This window comes from Pelodiscus sinensis, chromosome 18 (assembly GCF_049634645.1).
Source record: "Pelodiscus sinensis isolate JC-2024 chromosome 18, ASM4963464v1, whole genome shotgun sequence".
NCBI lineage: Eukaryota > Metazoa > Chordata > Testudines > Trionychidae > Pelodiscus > Pelodiscus sinensis.
The window spans coordinates 9,067,678-9,085,810 of record NC_134728.1 but is presented as its reverse complement, the minus strand read 5'-3'; the positions used below and the strand labels follow the sequence as shown (position 1 = coordinate 9,085,810).

Here is an 18,133-nt window from a genome sequence, read left to right as displayed (position 1 = left end):
AAAGTCTGCTCCTGGAAATCAGGCCAGGATTACAGAGGGGTCTCCTCCCAATCCTTTCACTTTGCCGGTTATGAGACTGGCTCCGTAAGCTGTTACTCTGGCCTCTAGAAAGGCTAAGAGGCAGTGTGGCAGGTCACAGCGAGCCTCTGAAGCACGTAATAACCACCTAGAGGCGCAGGACCCACGGCGCACGGCCGGAGCTTTGCCACAGAGACCATGGCCCTGTCATTGCTCCTCACCTGCACTGGCCGCTGTCCACATCACACCCTGGCTCCGCCAGTTCTTGGACCCCCGTGCGAGAACAGTTGCAACCCTCACAGCCAATCAAGGGGTGGCAGCCAAAGGTCTGCGGTTCACAGACAATACACTCAGGCTTGATGGTATGCGGCGGGCAGATGCATTGCCCCGTCACTTCATCGCACAGACGGGTGCCACAGTCACAAGCTAAGGGGAAAGGAAGATGATGAAACAGAGCCCCAGCCAGGCCACGGTTGCAAAGTGGCGAAAGCGAGTGCTAGGGAGCTTGTCCTCTGCCCATCTGCCTGCCCGAATGTCCCAAAGGCTGGCGTTGCAGCCAGCCTCACACCAGCACCCTGGTTCAGACACCAGTGTCCAAAGCCAGTGGGATCCAGTCAGAGGCCAACAGGTGACGGCAAAGGGCTTCTCTCTGTGTGTCACAGAGCTTGGGAACAGGGTTTTATGAGGGCCAACAAAAGCCAAAGTCATCAGTTCTGAGGAGACACCTGCTCAGTGACTATGGCGGGGCAGGCTGGCGCGGGTTGCCAGACCAACGCATTGAAAGGGAAGGGAGGCAGCACACAGAGGATCAGCTGTGCCACTTGATTCCCCTGCTCAGGAGTCTAAGAGGAGTCCTGCGCACAAGGGACAGCGAGGCTGGCTCAGGAGGGGGCAGAGCAGGCGGCTCCTCTGCCTCATGACAACAGGCCTGCATTGCACAGGGTGCCAGACAAGGAGATTATGTGCCCCACCTGAGGCATGTCCCAATAACGGGCGGGGCTGGGACCAACTGGAATGCAAAGCTGGAAGACGTGGGGGCGTCTGGTTTTGTTTATCTAAATGGTGACAATCACCAGGGGTGGGCAGAGAATTGGGACCACATTTATTCCCAGACCTGGAATTTGCATGAGCACAGGGATGTGGAGTTGCCAACTGCGTAAGTGGGTGTGGGAAACCAGAGGCCAGGCTGGAGGCTGGCAAGAAACAAGCATCCATAAATACCACAGTGAAACCCAGCTTAACAACCCACGGGACTACCAAAGTAGGGGTGAGGCAGACTGCACATTGCTAAATCTATCGGGAACCTTGGGTGAAGTGAGAGGAATGGTGCTGGAGAAGTGCCTGTGGGAAAGACCTTTAATGTGCACACTTCCAGAGCACGTCAATGATGCCATGATCGTCAATGTAACTCCTGCCCTGCCCTGTCCCCTCAATACCAACTTCACAGGATAACTCTCCTGGGCTTCGACTCCCATGAAGAGGCCGAAAACCAGGTTATCCTTGTCAGCCATTCTCAAGGCCTACAGGACAAGCATCCGGCCCCCAGCAGCCAAACCCCTCAGCACGGAGGCTCTGAAAACACAGAGTGGGTAACTCACGCCGGCAGTTGGGGAAGCCCCAGTACCCGGTGGCACACCGGGAACACTCTCGGCCGATGACATGGGATTTGCAGGGACACTGCCCGCCAAAGAGCTCGCACTGGCCCCTGATGGCTCCTGCCTCGTGGCAGCGGCAGGGCTGGGCTCCGTTGTTGTAGAACAGAGAGAGCGAGATGGCTGAGTCCCTGCAGAACTTGGTCGACGTGGTGGGACTGAAAAGAAAGGGAGAAGTTCCGGGGCTGGGCTCACATTCCCCTCAGAGCATCCTCAGGGCTGATTGCCCCTGCTAAAGGCAAAGACACTTGAGGCTCCCAAGGGATGAAAAATCTTCATAGAAGAGACTTGGTTTAAATGAGATGCCTGTAGGCACCAGGGCACTCCCAACCCCACCACTCCCTTCCCAGATGCTCTGGAGGCTGCTCACGAGTGTATCTAAGCACCCGCGACTACTACTGAAGTCAGCAGGAGTCAGGGGAACTCAGCACTGTGCAGCTTTAGATGCTATTTTGGGACATTAAGGGTCTGTGAATGCTCCTTTTGATACCAGGAAAGGCGACTCCGTCTGCTTCAGTTAAAAACCACAGTTTTAACCAATATTAAACTGGGCGTTGTCATTTAAATCCCCCAGGGTCCCTGGATCAAATCATGTCAAATCAGAGTGAATCTGTGCAAAGCAAAACCCAGCTACTGAAAACCCAGCACAGGTATTTACTGAATAGCTGTGCGTGGCCGCGAAGGGAAACAATTAAAGCAGACAATTCCAGCTTCCTAGCCGGATGCCTTTCCCCAGGAATGGTCTATACGCTACTATTTCTGTTTCATAAAGAATACAAAGCCACTGGGCAGAAGCACAGCAGCACATGAAAACCAAGGCTCTCACTGGATGTAGAAACTATTGACTCCACAGCTGCTGATAAAGTCGTAGGATTTGTCCAAGGGTTCCTCGAGCAGGTAGTGGGAGCTGTAGCTGTCTTCGGGTACCACAAGGATGTAATCCTGCAGCAATACACAAAACAACAACCACACCCGAGGGGTCAGTGCTTCCTCCCAGTAGTAGCTTAGGTAAGCCAAAGAGAACCACATGCAGCCACTCCACTCACACAGCTGCCTGCACATGCACCAATTCTTAGCCCTTCACCAGCTGGGATATGGAGCAACGCTTCAAACCGCTTGTCTTTTGAAAAGACACTCAGTTCTTGTGGCCCAGCATCTTGCCACAGGGCTCCAGCCAAAACTCGATGTGACTGAGGCAGGCAAAAGACCCACCAAGGGTCGTATGCCTAGGAGACAGAGTTAGGACACCAGAGTTCGGTTTCTAGCTCAGCTACTGATTTGCTTTGTGGCTTCTGGTGAATCCTTTAAGGGCTCTGGGTCTTAGTTTCCCCATCTGGACCATTGGGATAGTAATGCTTACCTGCCTCTGTGGCTAGAGACCCTTGGATGAAAGAGATGGTGCAAGTGCAAAGTATTAACACAAGAGTGAATGAAACCAGTTGTGCAAAAATGCAAAATAGGATCACGTTAGTGCACCAAAGCTACATCTTAGGTAGGAAGGGAATTTCCTCCTGGCCTTCCCAGGCTGAAGCAGCTTGCTTAAACTCAGTATCTTCCCTTCTCTACTAACCAAGTTGCTCATTAAGGGAGGCAACATCATAATATAATTAGTAGGGGCTGTCGCCCGTTACACCGAGCCTGCCCTCTACATTTCCTGCCATCGGATGATATGCCACATTTCCTGACACTGGCCATTAGCAGGGTGGCTCTGAAATTGGGAAAGGACATGAAATGTTCGCTGGCACTACCTTACTGCAGATGCCCTGGAAATTCACGGTTACAGCTCTGCTCTTATTGCTGTCACTGGGATGGAACCACGTCCTACGAGTTGGGGGCCTTTCAGCTCTCAACTTACCAGCCACAGCTGCCTGCCTGCCGGCACCCGAACAATCACAGTCAGCTCGTTATCTGTAACGTCCAGGACGATCTGGTTCTCGGAAACCACTATGCTCCGGCAACCGTATCCATGTGGGCAGAAAGTGGCTTTGGCCTGACCTGAAAAGCCAAAACCAGATGTCAACCCACCAGCAGCCCCCAACTGAACCCAGATTGTGCCATTTGAGTTCACCCAGCACAATGCCAAGGCAGCCAAGCTGTGAGTTGGAGCACACACCAACTCTCCCCTGAATGGCCCATTTCATGGTACTCGTGTCTCAGACCCTGACTCAGCCAGCTGGGGAGGCAACCAAGGCCCTGCAAGTCACTGCTGCCATGTTCTGAGGTGTGGTTCAGCCTCAGGGCTTTGTGGTCTGAGTGGAGAAACACAGGAAGAGGAGTGAAGGCAGCTACCAGGGAAAGAGCTGAGTTCTGTAAAAGCCTGTCCAGTGTGTGATGGGTGTAGGTGTGAGCACCACTCATTTGCTGTTCCATGGTGGGGTAAAGTAGCTTGCAAAACCCTAGTGCAAACCTTCCCCTCTGCCCTGGACTTTGTAAAATCAATGCTTCTTGGCGGTAGAAAAGGGACGCAGTGTGCAGCTGGAAACCATCTCCACCCCCAGGGGGCCTCTGTCTGCGGCCCAAGGAAATTTGCAGTTATGTCCCTCCCTTTATAGCTGAGCCCACGCAGCTCATGCTGAAGCAAATGGGACACACAGGAGATCAGCATCTCCAAGGCAGGTCTAGGAGTGTCTAGGTAGCCTCTGCCTCGCATTGTACACCCCTCTGGGAACAGCTTCATTTCCCCTTCCTAGACTCTGCTGCAGTAACTGAAAGCGCCAGTGTCCATTGGCTCTGCCCTTCGCTGCAGCCAGCACACGGGAAAAACGGATACGTTTTACAGGGATCCAATGGAAGAGCTAGATTCATAGTCTTACAGATGTTCAAGACAAAAGGGACCATGCCCTTTGGGGCAATTCCAACGCAGCTGCTGCCAGGGACCTTTGGATATCCTTGACTCTCTGGCTTCCTCCAGGAACCTCCAAGCGATCCACGACAAAAGAAGCTTTCCAATCGCCTTCCCCATGTCCCTCATTTGCAGGAGCCCTACTCCCAACTCTGCTCACCTTGCCAAATCCGCCCCCCATTGATGAACACTTCCACAGGGAACGTGGGGTGGTTGGGCTGGTAATAGTGCACGATGAAAGCGTAGCGGCCCAGTGTCTGGATCTGGCTGTTAAACAGAATGGCAGCCTGGCCCAAAAGACAGGAGCAAAGAAATCAGGGTTGACAGACATGCCTCGTCCGGTGCAATCCCCGCCCAGTGCAATGCAGCAAGATCATTTAAACACACCAGTAGGAGAGTGGTTCCCATGCTCAGCACCCTGGGGGGCTAGTCTCCCTTGTGTATGTGACATTCACAGTTAGCCCCTCCACCTTCCCACACCCCCAAGCCTGGTTACTCTAAGGCAGTGGCTCTCCGGCTGTCATCCATGGAGCCCTCCCTGGGAACTTGTAGAAGGGGACTCTGAGAACTGGAGCAAGACAGGGTAGGGAGAAGGGTCCATGTGGATTACAAAGAGACCATCCAATGAAAGCACTGGAGAAGCCCTGATAAGAGCAGGGCTGGCTGTGCTATGGTTAACGAAGACGGAAGGGAAAGCCACCGATGCCCTCGCGTGGATAGACTTGCTCTGCTGTTTAGCTGAGCCTTGCACAGAGCATTTCCACACATTCAGAGCAGCCACCTGATGAGGTCTCATTGCCATGGAGAGGAAAAGCCCAACCCTGCTCCTGGCTGGCTGCAGTACCTGGGAAGGCTGCAGGAGAATGAGCTCTGCTGAGGGGTCCACTGTGGTCGGAGGCCGAGGTGCAGGCTCAGCTGGGGAGCCAGCTGGAACCACGGTGAAGGTCTGAGTCAAGGGAAAGTCTGGAGGGAGCGCCAGAACCTGCCCTTCTTCCAGGACAATGGACTGAGAGAGCTTCAGAAACCTTGATGGGATGCAGGAACTACTGCAGTAGAGGGAGAAACACAACCCATGGGATTGCTGGCAGTGGCAAGACAGAGCTACGAGCTGGGCAGGAGAGAGACTCTCCCAGAATATCAATCTGGGGTACAAAGCATGTGTGGTAAGGAAGGATCCCTTACAGGGATTCTCGGGGGCCTTTACCATACGTAGCACTGAAGGGAGGAGAATCCGGTACGGCTACCCTAGCAGTAAGTGGTGAATGAGAGTAGGAATTCGGACATACTGAACTGCTGTGTCTGCATGTGAGAAGTCTCAGAAAGGCTATTTCACTGGTGCAATGCAGAGTATATTCCCACAAGGGAGGCCATCTGGTCTGGAGGGGAGAACACTGCACTGGAGAGCTGGGTTCTAGTCCCCACTCTGCCACAGGTCAAGTGGGCAGGTCCCTTCGCCTCTCTGTGCCTCCATCTTTACAAGGAGGATAATATTCATTCTCCTAGGTCAAGTGCTCAGAGAAATCCTGCACCCGTTACCTGGAGGGGGAGAAGGCTCCATGGAGGCTGATGCAGTGAACCTTCGGCTCAACCAATTCCATGGTGAATTGTCCATAAGGTATCAGGTACACTTTATACTACAGCCCCAGGAAGGAAAGAGAAGACATGGGTTAAATGAAACTTTCTGCTATTTGGAGCCTAGATTTGCTCCTTTCCCCTGAAAGCCCAAACCTCTAAAGATCCCCTCAGACACTTCACTGTAGGGACCCTTGTTTGGTGGATGAATTCAGTTGCTCTAAGGCAAGACTTTGATATGCCGCTAGGTGACTTAGAGCAATGGGATTCAACCTTTCCAGACTACTGTACTCCTTTCAGGAGTCTGAGATAGGGAAGTTAAAATTAGGTTTTTTGATTAGTCAATGGAATTTCCATCGACTATTCGATAAGGGTGCTTCCGCTTTGAAATGTAGCAAAAAATCACCCACCATTTCAAAGGTGGAAATGCCAAGCTGTGTTCTGCCTTTGAAATGCTGCCTGGAGCCTGTGACTGAGTCCCCTGCTGGCCCCAGGCTACATGCAGCGCTTCTGCTTTGAAATGTGCAGAGCCCCAGCAGAGTCTCTTGTACAGTTCAAAGGTGGAACGCTGCCGCCGCGTGCCTGCACTCTCTTCTCCAGCTAGGGGGTACCTGCTTTTAAGCCGGCTTCCCCCAGGACCTCCTCCTCTTTGCTGCCTCTTTCTGATAGAGGGAGCAAGGGGGAGGGGGGAAGCAACTAGTCAACTAGTGTGTCAGCTATCCGATAAGCAAAGTTGACTAGTTGATTAGTCGCTTACATCCCTAGTCTGAGAGTCTTGTGTACCTCTAAGTTTCACTTCACTTAAATACTTACTGACAAAAATCAGACATAAGATGACAAACATTACCACATGATATTACCAAAAATTGCTTACTTTCTCATTTACCATATAATTATAAAATAAACCAATTGGACGATGACTATTATAAGATCCACGTGTAGTATGTAGAACAGTATAAGCAAGTCATTATCTGGATGAAGTTGTAGTTAGTACTGACTTCACTAGTGCTTTTTATGTAGCTTGTTGTAAAACTAGGCAAATATCTAAATGAGCTGAGGTACCCATGGGAAGGCCTCTCTGAACTCCCAGGAGTATGCGTACCTTTGCTTGAAAATCACAGGTTTAGAGCTTGCATTCCATTTTCAGAAGTGACTGTGACAGTATGTCCCCTTTCATAGTAGCTCATCAGAGCATGTTGGCCCCCAGTGCAGAATACAGGGTAATTCAATGTATGACGTTTAGCTCTGAAGTGACTAAAATCCATTTTCAGAAGGCACTAAGATCTACTGGCTTTCAAAGACACTTAAGCTCCTCTTTTGAAAATGGGACTAAGTGTTACTGAATGTCAATGGGACTTACATGCCAAAGGCTTTCCTGACTCAGGGTTGTGCACAGAGCCTTAGTGTGTAGCAATCCAGCATGAGACTCTACAGTCCACTAGCCAGCCATGCACTCTCTGCTGCTGTGCAATTCTGCAGTACACTTTGACCCATCACTATCAAAGCACAGAGAACCTTCAGTGAGCAGCAGGAGCATCCATAGGTCAGTGCAAAGCAAGCTAGTACTCTGGAGATTTACAGCCCAATTTGCTGCACATTCACCGTGTACACAAACCTTTAGGGTCACTTAAGGCCTAACGTTTACACTGAATTCCTCCGTGCTCCGGAAAGTGGCCCTACATGCTATGATGAGACAGAATGGAGATTTACCATCATGGTGCAGAAAGATCCCCTAAGAGAGTTCTGCAAGAGACAATTCCTCTCTCCTCCACTCCCAAGTTTTCAGGATACATTTTTTACCACATGGCTGACCTGCCACCTCTTCTCCCAGCCAGAAGCCTACCACATCAAATTGCTCATGATATAGACAGAGTTCCACACTGTAACTGATCTAACATCACCCTACTCTCCAGGTTAATTTTCAGACCTCCCCTTACGCCACGTACTGACGACCTCACAGCTGTCCTTCCTAGCAAGGCCTTACCAGAAAGAAGCGGGCTTGATCTGCAGTGAACTGAACGGTTCCCTCTGTGGTAAGTTCAAAAGCTGCCAAGCGATTCTGTGAATCTAAGACTATCCCACGGCAAAGGAAACTGAAAGACAAAAACAGAACTCAAGGATGGCCCCGGGCAGGGCCATAATTCATTTCTTGTCTTGCCAGATATACACTCTCAAAGATATTTATATAGAGCTGAGGTAAGTCTTTTAAGGCCTGCTTTGGCTCGTCACAAGAGCGCATTTCCTAAGGATATCCCAAGCCTTTGTTTCCTAAGCTAAGGTCACAGTTTGATGTCAAACAGGACAGCAGCTCCCAGACAAGGCTTTCTGTCTAGTGCTTGGCACAGGCGACGCAGGTTCAGGTCTCGGCTTCTACTTCCAGCCATTCTCCCTCTTTGGGATTCCTGTCGAATCACGTAGGCCCAGATTTTCAGAACTAGGAAAGCATGGGACATAAGCAAGCATCACATGTGCAAGAGCTGCAGTAAGTGTGCACAAAAGGGGCTCTGAAGGTCGGGGCTGCCTGCACCCCACTTTCCGTGCTATCAAATGGGGGCGACAACACACACCCATGGGAGGTGATGCCCTGACATATGCGCCCGCCTCATTCCGAGGTACCAGGCTGGATACAAACGTTGTTAGTGCAATAACACAGGAAGCAACTCAACAGAAGCATGTCGGCGCCTGTGTATGCAATGCAGGAGAGGGACGTTTCTGTGTTCACTTCACCCACCCCTTTGCTCAGTCTTGCTCAGCTCTGGCTTCGTACCTGTAGTCACATGTGTGGAAGGTGAAGGACCCCTGCTGAGCGGCCAACTGCAGGGAGCTCAGCGTTACGCTGGCTGTCTGCACAGCATCCCTGTTGGCGTACTCCACCAACAGCACGTATCTCCCAGGCTGGGGAACGGCGAGCTGCAGCTGGATCTCCACCTAGGAATGTGACAGGGACACGCTGCATCTCACCAGCCTCCCCCTGCTGCACGCACAGGTTATGGATGCCATGCACAGGCTTTCCTCTTCCTGACCCAAGGCTCTCCATGGACTGCTCTCAGTGGGTGCACACCCACATATATCCCCCGCTGGGGCTGCATCAGTGAGATGCTTAGGCCAGGTCTACACTCATAGGGCGCATCGAAGCAAGATACGCCACTCCAGCTATGTTAATGATGGAGCTGGAGTTAGCGAACCTTGTTTTGTGTTTCCCCACCATCCTCACAGCAGGAGGCCAATGGGCACAAACTCTTCCACTGGCTTCCCTTACTTCTTGCACGACCAGGAATACTAGGAATACCAGCAGGGGTGCTCTCTGAGTTTGATTCAGCGAGTCTTAACTAGACTAATTAAATAGAACTCTGAAAGATCAATTATGGCAGCGTGATCTTCCACTTAGTGAAGATGTGGCTTTAGGTGCTCAGACTTTGGGGTATGGGCAGGCTAAGAAGGCACTGGGTCAAGTGTTAAAACACTAGGGCAACGAGCACACCCACAACCCTCCCCCCATTTACACACCCAGTGCAGAGAGCACAGAGGTGACTGCATGGGTGAGCACAGACACATGCTCCCCCAAGCAGCTTGGTGAGCAGCTGGGGGCTGCTTGGGTGAGTTTCTGGAATAGCTGTCCCAGTACATTGAAAGTACTAGGTCTCTCCAAGGACTGCAGCTCCTTCTCAAAGGGTGAAATAAATGAGCTACTCACATCACTGCCGCTGCACTGTGCCATTTGCGGGTGCGACGGGGTGAGTTGCACGGTGGGGCAGGGCCTGGGTAAGCTGTTGTCCTGCCGGCACACCATGTCTCCTCCCGACACGGAAGGGAAGCCGTCCACAGACAGGTACTTGTACAAGAGGCAGCTAGAAGCATTAGGAAAGAACTGGTGAAGCTCTGTTGTTAATATTGTCTTGTCTAGCCAGCTCTGCTGCTCATGAGAACATCCTGGCCTTGGGTGGAGCAAGAGTTTCTGTTGCATTGACTGCGGCAGTGAAAGTACCCCCACTGCACTGCCCTGATGTGTTGTTCAAGTGCCTCGGATCTGACAGGGAGGGACCACTTCTGGGGACAGAAAGGGAAATCAGTCTCCATAGGCCATGCAGCCCTGGCTGGCAGTCCCCATAGAGGCCTCATGGGGGAACTTGGTGTATAAAATACAGACACCTGCCCATTAGGAATGGAAGAGGCTGGCAGTTTGTTTCATGTCAGTAACTGACCAAGACTATGTCTGCACCAGTCACCTAGGGTGTGTCTAGACTACATGCCTCCTTCGACGGAGGCATGTAGATTAGCCAGATCGGAAGAGGGAAATGAAGCCGCGATTAAAATAATCGCGGCTTCATTTAAATTTAAATGGCTGCCCCGATCTGCCGATCAGCTGTTTGTCGGCAGATCGGGGCAGTCTGGACGAGACGCGCCGACAAAGAAGCCTTTCTTCATCGGCACAGGTAAGCCTCGTGAAACCAGGCTTATTTTAATCGCAGCTTCATTTCCCTCTTCCGATCTGGCTAATCTACATGCCTCCGTCGAAGGAGGCATGTAGTCTAGACACACCCCTAGAGGGGAATGGGACAGCGTGCCCAGTACTAAGACTTGGAGCAATACAATGACCTAGGCATCCCTCCGGCCATGCAACCCCCACTCCGTATCCTATGGTGTGCTCAATGAGATTGTGTGAGGACCTGCCAATAGGTAGAGGAAGCCATCCAGCCTCAAACCTGTGCTGCCCCTGCTTATTATGTTCCATTGTCTCAATCAAAGCCTCTCTCCACCCAGCCGCCCCCATCCCAGAGCCTGCGGATGCTTGCCAATGCAACACCCTCCACTGGCCTGACCAACAGGCGAGAGGCACCACAGGGGTCCTTAGCTGCTGTGGCTGACTTCTTCCAGCAGCCTAAGGCCAACCCCGACCTGGCGAAGGTGCCTCCCCCGCAGCAACTGGGAATGCAGCCCTGCACAGAAGGAGGCAGTCAATAGTTGCATTACGACCAGAGGGTTAAGGGCACCGGCAGACCCCAAGCAACACAGTTCCCAGACAAAGAGGAATGGCGCTCCTTACTTCTGACCAGCTTGCTCAGGGGCTGGGCTGTAGGTACATGGTTCTGTGACCTTCAGCTGCAGTACAGGTGCCTCATAGTATGAGCTGGGGAGCAAAACCAGGTAGTCCTGGAACGAGGGCGAGGGGGGGTGAGGAGGAGGAGAAAAGAAGGAAGAAAACTTTGAGTGTGTTGCTTGTGGAATGGCCAGAGTGTACCGTAAAGGAGGGAGGAGAAAGGATAGGGCCTTACCAGCAGTATGCCCTCTGCCTCAACGATCAGAGACCACACGCTGGGGTTCAGCACAAAGGGCTCCCCGAAGTTGTTCTGAGGGACGGTGACAAAAGCCGGCTCAGTGCTGGGAGCGAACACAATCTGCTTGGTCTGTTCAGTACCTGTGGCAGGAAGGACAAGAGCTTGTGAGGGTGTGCGAGGGGCCCTAGCTGAGGTGGCTCTGAGGAGATACTGTACAACAGGCAGCAAATGTGAAGGATACAGTCAGGGAAGTGACTCTCTAAACGTGGCTAGGGGAGAACTTGGCTTAATCTCTCTCAGCCACGCCCACATCAGACAATGATGGAAATACACGTCCCTCCCAGCCCGGCAGAATCTGCTCGGTGAACAAATAGCTGACTGCCCTACTGCAGCTCTCATCAAGCGCTGAATAGCCCATCCCCAACCGCACTCCACAGCTAGAGACTGAGAGAACTTATGTGCTACGAAATGATGCAACGACAAATGACGAAAATCAGTCCAAAAAATTCCACATGGTAGATAATATGTCGTGCTGCAGACTCTGAAACCCTCCAGCCTTTCCCCACCAACCACAGCATCAGACATTCTGCCGTCGGAGCTGGGGGAGAGGGAGGCAATTTAATGCAACAGCATTCACCTGGACTTCGGGCCCCATCCTTCTCCCACTGAAAATGTTTTGGCTAAACTGACCCTCTATTTACTTTTTAAGTCAATTAACTTTCAGTGGGATCACTGTACAGCACCTAGCGTCAGAACGACCTCTAGCTATTTTACAGATCCAGAGTTGTTGTTTCTTAAACACACTAAATGGAGCAGATACGCTGGTCTGCATGAGGGGCAGATGAGCTGAAGCAGGAGGCTGCGAATTTCACATGCTTGCTCTCCTCTGCCTACCTGCATGTAGAACATTTACAGCACAGCACACAGCAGGGGCAGGCCACGGCAGGGCGAAGAGGCATGCTACTGCTACAGCTGTTTGGCTGCATCTAGTGTGCAGCTAGCACATTAACTCTCCAGATTCGCCCCTAGATCCCTGGACCACAGACCTCGAGTGCAGCACCGCTAACTGAGGATAGGAAGGCATGTGAGAGGTGCCTTTGTGAGGGCACAGCTCAGAATTTCCATCTCTAACCACTAGAATTTTTTTCAAATGGGGGGGGGGGGGGGAGAGCAGTAGCAAAATGGGGTATGTGCGAAAATTACACCCACCAAAGAGGCTGTGTCCCTTCTGAAAGGCATGCCCTACATTGTCAGGGAATGAAAGGGTTAAATGCTTGCCAAACAGAATACTGCAAGGGACTAGCTTGCTTCTAAGGCCTGGGGTCTTAACATCTGCAGCCTCTTCCACACATAGCAAAGGAGGCTCAATGTTTTGGACACTACGAGGCTGAGCAAAGGGGCTGCTGTCATTGGTCCATCAGGCTGGGAATATGCCTCCTGCATTAGCAAACACTTGAAACTTCCAAAGAAGGGGGGGGAAACCAAAACATTATACAGCAGGCCAGACGTATTCCTTCCTGAGCTGTGCTGATCAAATTACACCGGTCAGCAGCAAAGAAGTGGATGAGCCTTCTCAACTTCCTCGTGTAGAAGCATCACTGGTTGTAGCATTATCCAGCCACTTTCTTCCTCTCTTTAAAGCAACATCTGGGCAGGTCAGGCCCTGCAGATACCTTCCAGCTGTTCACTTGACAAGTTAAAGCAACATTCTCTTCTGTGCCAGCCCAGCAGCTCCAAATAAATAATATTTTCTATTCAATGTCACCTTTCATCCCAGGATCTCAGACCACTCCATCAACAGAGAATTAAGGACCCTGCTTCCCCTCCGGAAGCATTATACAAGCTGAAATACAGAGGTTTGTTCCAGGACACATGACAATTCAGTGGCAGGGAAGACCCGTTTTGTACCTTGCCTTTTAACTCTTAGACTGGGAAACCTCCTGAAGGTACCAAACAGGACAGCACCAGCCACCCCTAACCTCGCGCCTTGAAACAGAACTCTGCTGTCAACGAATGAGCACAGGTGGAACGCAGCTCACATGGAGGATGATGTTGCACTGGATTTGCAAAGCTGGGTTTGGCAGCATGAGAGCAGACGGGAAGACATGTCAGGGCAGGTGCAGCGCTGTTCTCCTGCAGGGTTACTGCGAGAACTACCAGCCTGGGTTAGTTCTCCTGAGGAAGAAACACTTTGTAGCCTTGAAGCTTGCTGGTTTTCACGGTAGATTGTGGAAGGGTCTCAAATTATCCTTTACAGCGACTGCAACTGTCCATCTGCTTGGCGACTCAAGAACTCCACTGCACAGACAGATGAACTCACCTGTGCCAGTCAATGCACTTTGCATGTGGTCACTGGAGATCCCACATATGAAAAATCTGCAGACACAATTTCCCCAGAAAAAACACATGGCATTCAAGTGGTTACAGAGCCACCCTTCAGAAAAGTGAATGCATAATGATGGCTGCAAACAAAGGTTGGATTTTACTGCTTCTCTTCTTCATTAGGCTGAGCACTTACCACACTGCAGAAACCAGGTGTCACTTTGCCCACTTCTGCCCATGCCCAGATGGAGAAGGGGAAAAATAAGCGTGACTCGGTTCCAAGTCATTCCTTGGGGAAAATCAGCCTACAGACATGGATAGAAAGGGACTTTCCCACAGGGTTTGTTGAACCATCCCATAAAAAGCAGTCGGTATCTATGCAGGCCTACGGAACTTTCCCAGGAGGGACACAATCTGTCCTTGGCAGCCTGAAATCCTGGGATGACAGCGCTGCATGCTGCCATGTGTCTGACAGGTTTTGAACCCCAAGCTTGAGCGTGCAGGGGGGCCAGAGGAAATGCCCAGGTACTCTTCAAGTGTCTGCTGTCTCAGACTACAGATAGCTCCTCCCAGGCACTTGCCAATTCATCCTGCCTGAGGGAAAATCATCACCCCACAAAGGCAGGGTCTGTGCATTGTGGGGAAGGGAGAGGAGCAGAGGGGCTCGGTCAGTGGGCAGCTCTGGCGAGGTAAAGAGCTCTCGGAAAATGGGCACTCGAAATGAGGCCTGGAAAAGCTCACCTGCTCCTGGGGCATGAGCTGTCAGAAAAGTGAAAGCTGCTGATTGGAGAGCAGCCCAAGGGAAAAGCTGATGGGCCCCTGAGCTGCCAGAAAAGAGAAAGCCAATGACAGGCACACGCCTCCGATTCCCCTCTCCTGTTCTAGCCAAGGGGAGGCATTAGCAACAGGGTGGATGTGCAGGCCTGGACATGCTAGTTAGAAGGGGGTTGAAACCCTTTTATTCTCGTCTGCAAAAATTGGTCTCTGTGTGCTCTTGCCCACAAAATTGCTGATTTCTGGTGCATACAAAACGTAGGACTCTGAGCCTTTCAGGTTGTCTCTGTTGGCTCTTCTTTTCCATGCCTGCACATGACAGGTTAGAGGAGCCAGTGCAACTAGCTTACAGCGGCTGCCAAAATGTAATGGGAACCCCTATTAAGCACCTGTCAGCCTAGGCCACCTGGCACTTCCCAAAGGCCAAAACCCAGGCTCTTCCGCCACATCCTTACGACTCAGGAAGGCAGGCCTGGTCTCCTGCTGACCCTGGCTCTGCCTCTGGATTTAAAACACAAGGGGATGTGCCTGACATTAGGAGAAGGCAGCTGCCGGCAACGCAAACACAGGTGAAGTACATCGCCCTCCTGCACATCCCGATGCTTTATTTGCCAACCGGCAGTGAAAGATGGGACCTGAAGAATAAGCCCCAGGTCCAGATGCTGAAGTTCAGATGCTGGTTTCAGCTGCGTGGTCCAACGTAGATGACTAGCTACTTCGCTTGGACTGTACAAGAGCTTTTAGGAGCATCTCTTCAGGGGCACCAGGCAGCGAAGCCTCCTCCAAACCTTATGCCGCCTTCTCCCACGCTGGATGAGTAGACAAGCGTGCTCCCTGCAGTGCTTGAGGCCATGGCTGGGGATCGCTGTGGCATTGGCTTGTTACATAGGGCAAGTGCGGTCTTAGTCCAGCCCTCAGCTCTGCCGAGTGGGCGTTCCAGGATAAATCTGTCTGGCGGTGTCCTTGGGGAACAGCGCCACGAGAGGCTGTGTGGGGAGGGGAGGAAGTGGCAATGACGCAGGGGATCCTTACCTCTCCTTCGTGGCTGATAAGCTGTAATTTTGCCATACACAGTGGCAGCTCCTGAATTAATATACCTCAGGATGACATGGAAGAGATAGAGCTCTGCCTCCTTCACGTCTACCGTGACTCTGACTTTACTCTGCAAAAAGCAAAAGCACATGGGGCACACATCACTGCGGGAGAGCAGCACCTGCCTGCCTGCCTGCCTACCTGCCTCTCTCTCGAGTCCCCCTCCCCTCTGCGTGACACAGGGAGCAGCTGCCAATGCGGCTGGCACGCTGGCGGAGGTCAGAATGTCCTAACAGGAGGCGCTTTGGAGGGGGATGGGGTGGTCTGCAGAAAGCAGGGTTGTTTCGGTTAGTCTAGAAGCGAGAAACGCACTTACAGTTGCCACAAACATTAAACTTTCCTTCCTCAAGGACCGAGACCCTCCCTTCCACACTGGCTGGCCCCCGGTTGACGTAGCGGAAGACGATGCGGAACAGGTCGGGGGAGGTCACACTCAGGGTCACCACTACCTTGGGCTGGTGGGAGAGAGAAAGGGGAGAGAAGCAGAGCAACACCTTAAATCACCTCCACCACCAGCAGCCAGCAGCCCCAGCGCAGCAGCTCCGAGTGCTGCTCCCTAAGCAACATGCCACAGCGCAGGAGGAATGAAAGCCACCCAGCTTAACAGAGTGAAGCGGGCAGATTGCATGAGTGCTACTAAGTGTACTCCACAAGCACTCACCTATCCTCATCCTCCTCCACGCTCTCCAAGGCTGGGTCGGCAGGTTGTGCACTAGAATAGCAGCTCTGCTGCCTGACAACACCCACGAGAGCCTCTCACACAAGCGTATAAGGGTGCTCAGCCACAGCGTTTAACTGGAGAGCGTCCCTAGCCATCAACTTTTGAGTGGAAGCTGCCTACCGCTGAGGAGCGCTGGTTGGAGGAGGGGTTATTTGGGGGGGCACATTCCAAATTAGGCAAAGAGGTTAATTTAACAAAAGGTTTGACTCCATTTTATTACAAGTTGAACCTCTCTAGTCTGGCACCATCCATGGTCTGGCATGATTTCAGTTAGCCAGATGTCCACTTATGGGTGTGGCCAAGTTTCCTGTGGTCCCATAAAGTTTCTTTACAGCCATCAGTCCTGGCTCTCACTGTTCTGTGCTGTTACTTAGCTCTAATTTACCCCTAAATGTCTTCTAAGAGCCCAGGAAGCAGTGGAAGTGTTGGTAATGCTGCTAGACAATATTGACCTCCTGTGGTTCGGCAAATTCTCTGGTCCAGGTCCCAAGGTTGCTGGACTAGACAGGTTCTACCTGTATTAATATAACAGTGGTTTGGTGGTTTGTACTGTAGTTAGACCATGAGTGGCTCTAAGGACATTTGTATTGTTCACACCCACCAAACACCTGCAGAAAGGCTGCATATGGAAAACAGCCGGTTCTCTCCAATACTTGACATGCTAACAACTAGAAAACAGATTGAGGAGACCACGAAGGGATGTGTCCACTTATTCAAGAGCCACTATGTGGCCTTGATTCAGGAAAGCATCCCTACCTGGGAAAGCACATAACCCAGGGGTGGGCAATAATTTTAGACCAGGGGCCACTTCAGAAGTTTGTGTAGTGGCCTCGGGCTGCCCCGGAAGGAGCAGGGCTTTGGGCAGAAAGAGCGGGGCCAGGACACTTCCGCCCTGCCCCGCCCACAGACCCTGATTGGCTTGGGGGGTGGAGGGAGCATGTGAAGTCTTTGCTCTCCCTCAAGAGAACTGCCAGCTGTTCAGCACATCTGGCAGTTCTCTAGGCGCCTGTGTCCTGGTGGTGGAAGGAGACTTTGTGCGCTCCTCCCGCCCTCAGGTCAATCAGAGTCTGGGGGCAAGGGAAACATGGGAAGTCTCTCGTTCCCTGCCCCCACCCTGCAAGAGGCGCCATACTTAGAGTCAACTTCCAACTGAGCAGCAAAGGGTGGTTGATATTAAGCATCACATGCCCCTTGCAGGGCAGGAGGAGACTTCACATGCTCCTCCTGCCCCCAGACTCTGACCCCTGCAAGGGGCACGTGGCACTTAGTCAACCCTGGTGATTGACAAATGCTACACGCTGCTGGTCGGGGAGACTTTGTGCATTCCTCCGTCCCCAGGCCCTAATTGGCCTGGGAGCTGGGGAACAACAGGATGTCTGCGAGCTGGATAAACCTGCTTGGGCTAGTGATGGTTTGCCATGGGCACAATAAACGGGCTGCTATAAAGAAGAACAATCCCCGCAAGGGATGTTAAAAGACAGCTGGATCTGAGAAGATTCTAGGGCGAAAGTCCTAAACTCACACTGGAATGAGCTTGCACGGAAAAGGGGCTGCCCACACAAAAGCCACACATCTGTGCAGCTTTCAGTGCCCATTGGAGTCTCTATGGCAGCCAGTGGATACCAAACCAAGCCAGCAACAAAGTCAACAATTCAGTCTCTGGCTGCTCAGCCTCGGATTCTGAAAGGCGCCCAGAGGAGTCAAGTGCCAGCTCCCACCAAAATTCAGTGGAACTCTAGCACCAAACTCCCTTCAGTCCCTTTGAAAGCCTAGCCCAGGCTAGCAGCAAAGCAAAGCACAGAATATTCTAGCTGTGGGGGAAGAGCGCAAGCGGAGAACTCTGTATGGCTGCTGTATATAAAAG

At 51.9% G+C, this 18,133-nt stretch overlaps 1 protein-coding gene across 2 annotated transcripts in view; it reads right to left on the bottom strand.

The window, feature by feature from the left end:
• LAMA5 (laminin subunit alpha 5) overlaps positions 1 to 18,133 on the bottom strand; it is a 186,506-nt gene that overhangs the window by 43,177 nt on the left and 125,196 nt on the right. The window contains exons 23-35 of one of the 2 annotated variants that reach the window (XM_075901088.1): positions 15,865 to 16,003; positions 11,358 to 11,500; positions 11,129 to 11,235; positions 9,779 to 9,932; positions 8,852 to 9,012; positions 8,069 to 8,177; positions 6,049 to 6,146; positions 5,357 to 5,558; positions 4,673 to 4,799; positions 3,526 to 3,665; positions 2,497 to 2,612; positions 1,617 to 1,828; positions 240 to 444 (exon numbers count right to left, since the gene is read on the bottom strand). In XM_075901088.1, the coding sequence (XP_075757203.1) occupies positions 240 to 444; positions 1,617 to 1,828; positions 2,497 to 2,612; positions 3,526 to 3,665; positions 4,673 to 4,799; positions 5,357 to 5,558; positions 6,049 to 6,146; positions 8,069 to 8,177; positions 8,852 to 9,012; positions 9,779 to 9,932; positions 11,129 to 11,235; positions 11,358 to 11,500; positions 15,865 to 16,003 (1,913 nt within the window). Of the gene's footprint in view, positions 1 to 239; positions 445 to 1,616; positions 1,829 to 2,496; positions 2,613 to 3,525; positions 3,666 to 4,672; positions 4,800 to 5,356; positions 5,559 to 6,048; positions 6,147 to 8,068; positions 8,178 to 8,851; positions 9,013 to 9,778; positions 9,933 to 11,128; positions 11,236 to 11,357; positions 11,501 to 15,488; positions 15,619 to 15,864; positions 16,004 to 18,133 lie in introns of both variants that reach the window. The other variant, XM_075901089.1, reaches the window with a different exon arrangement.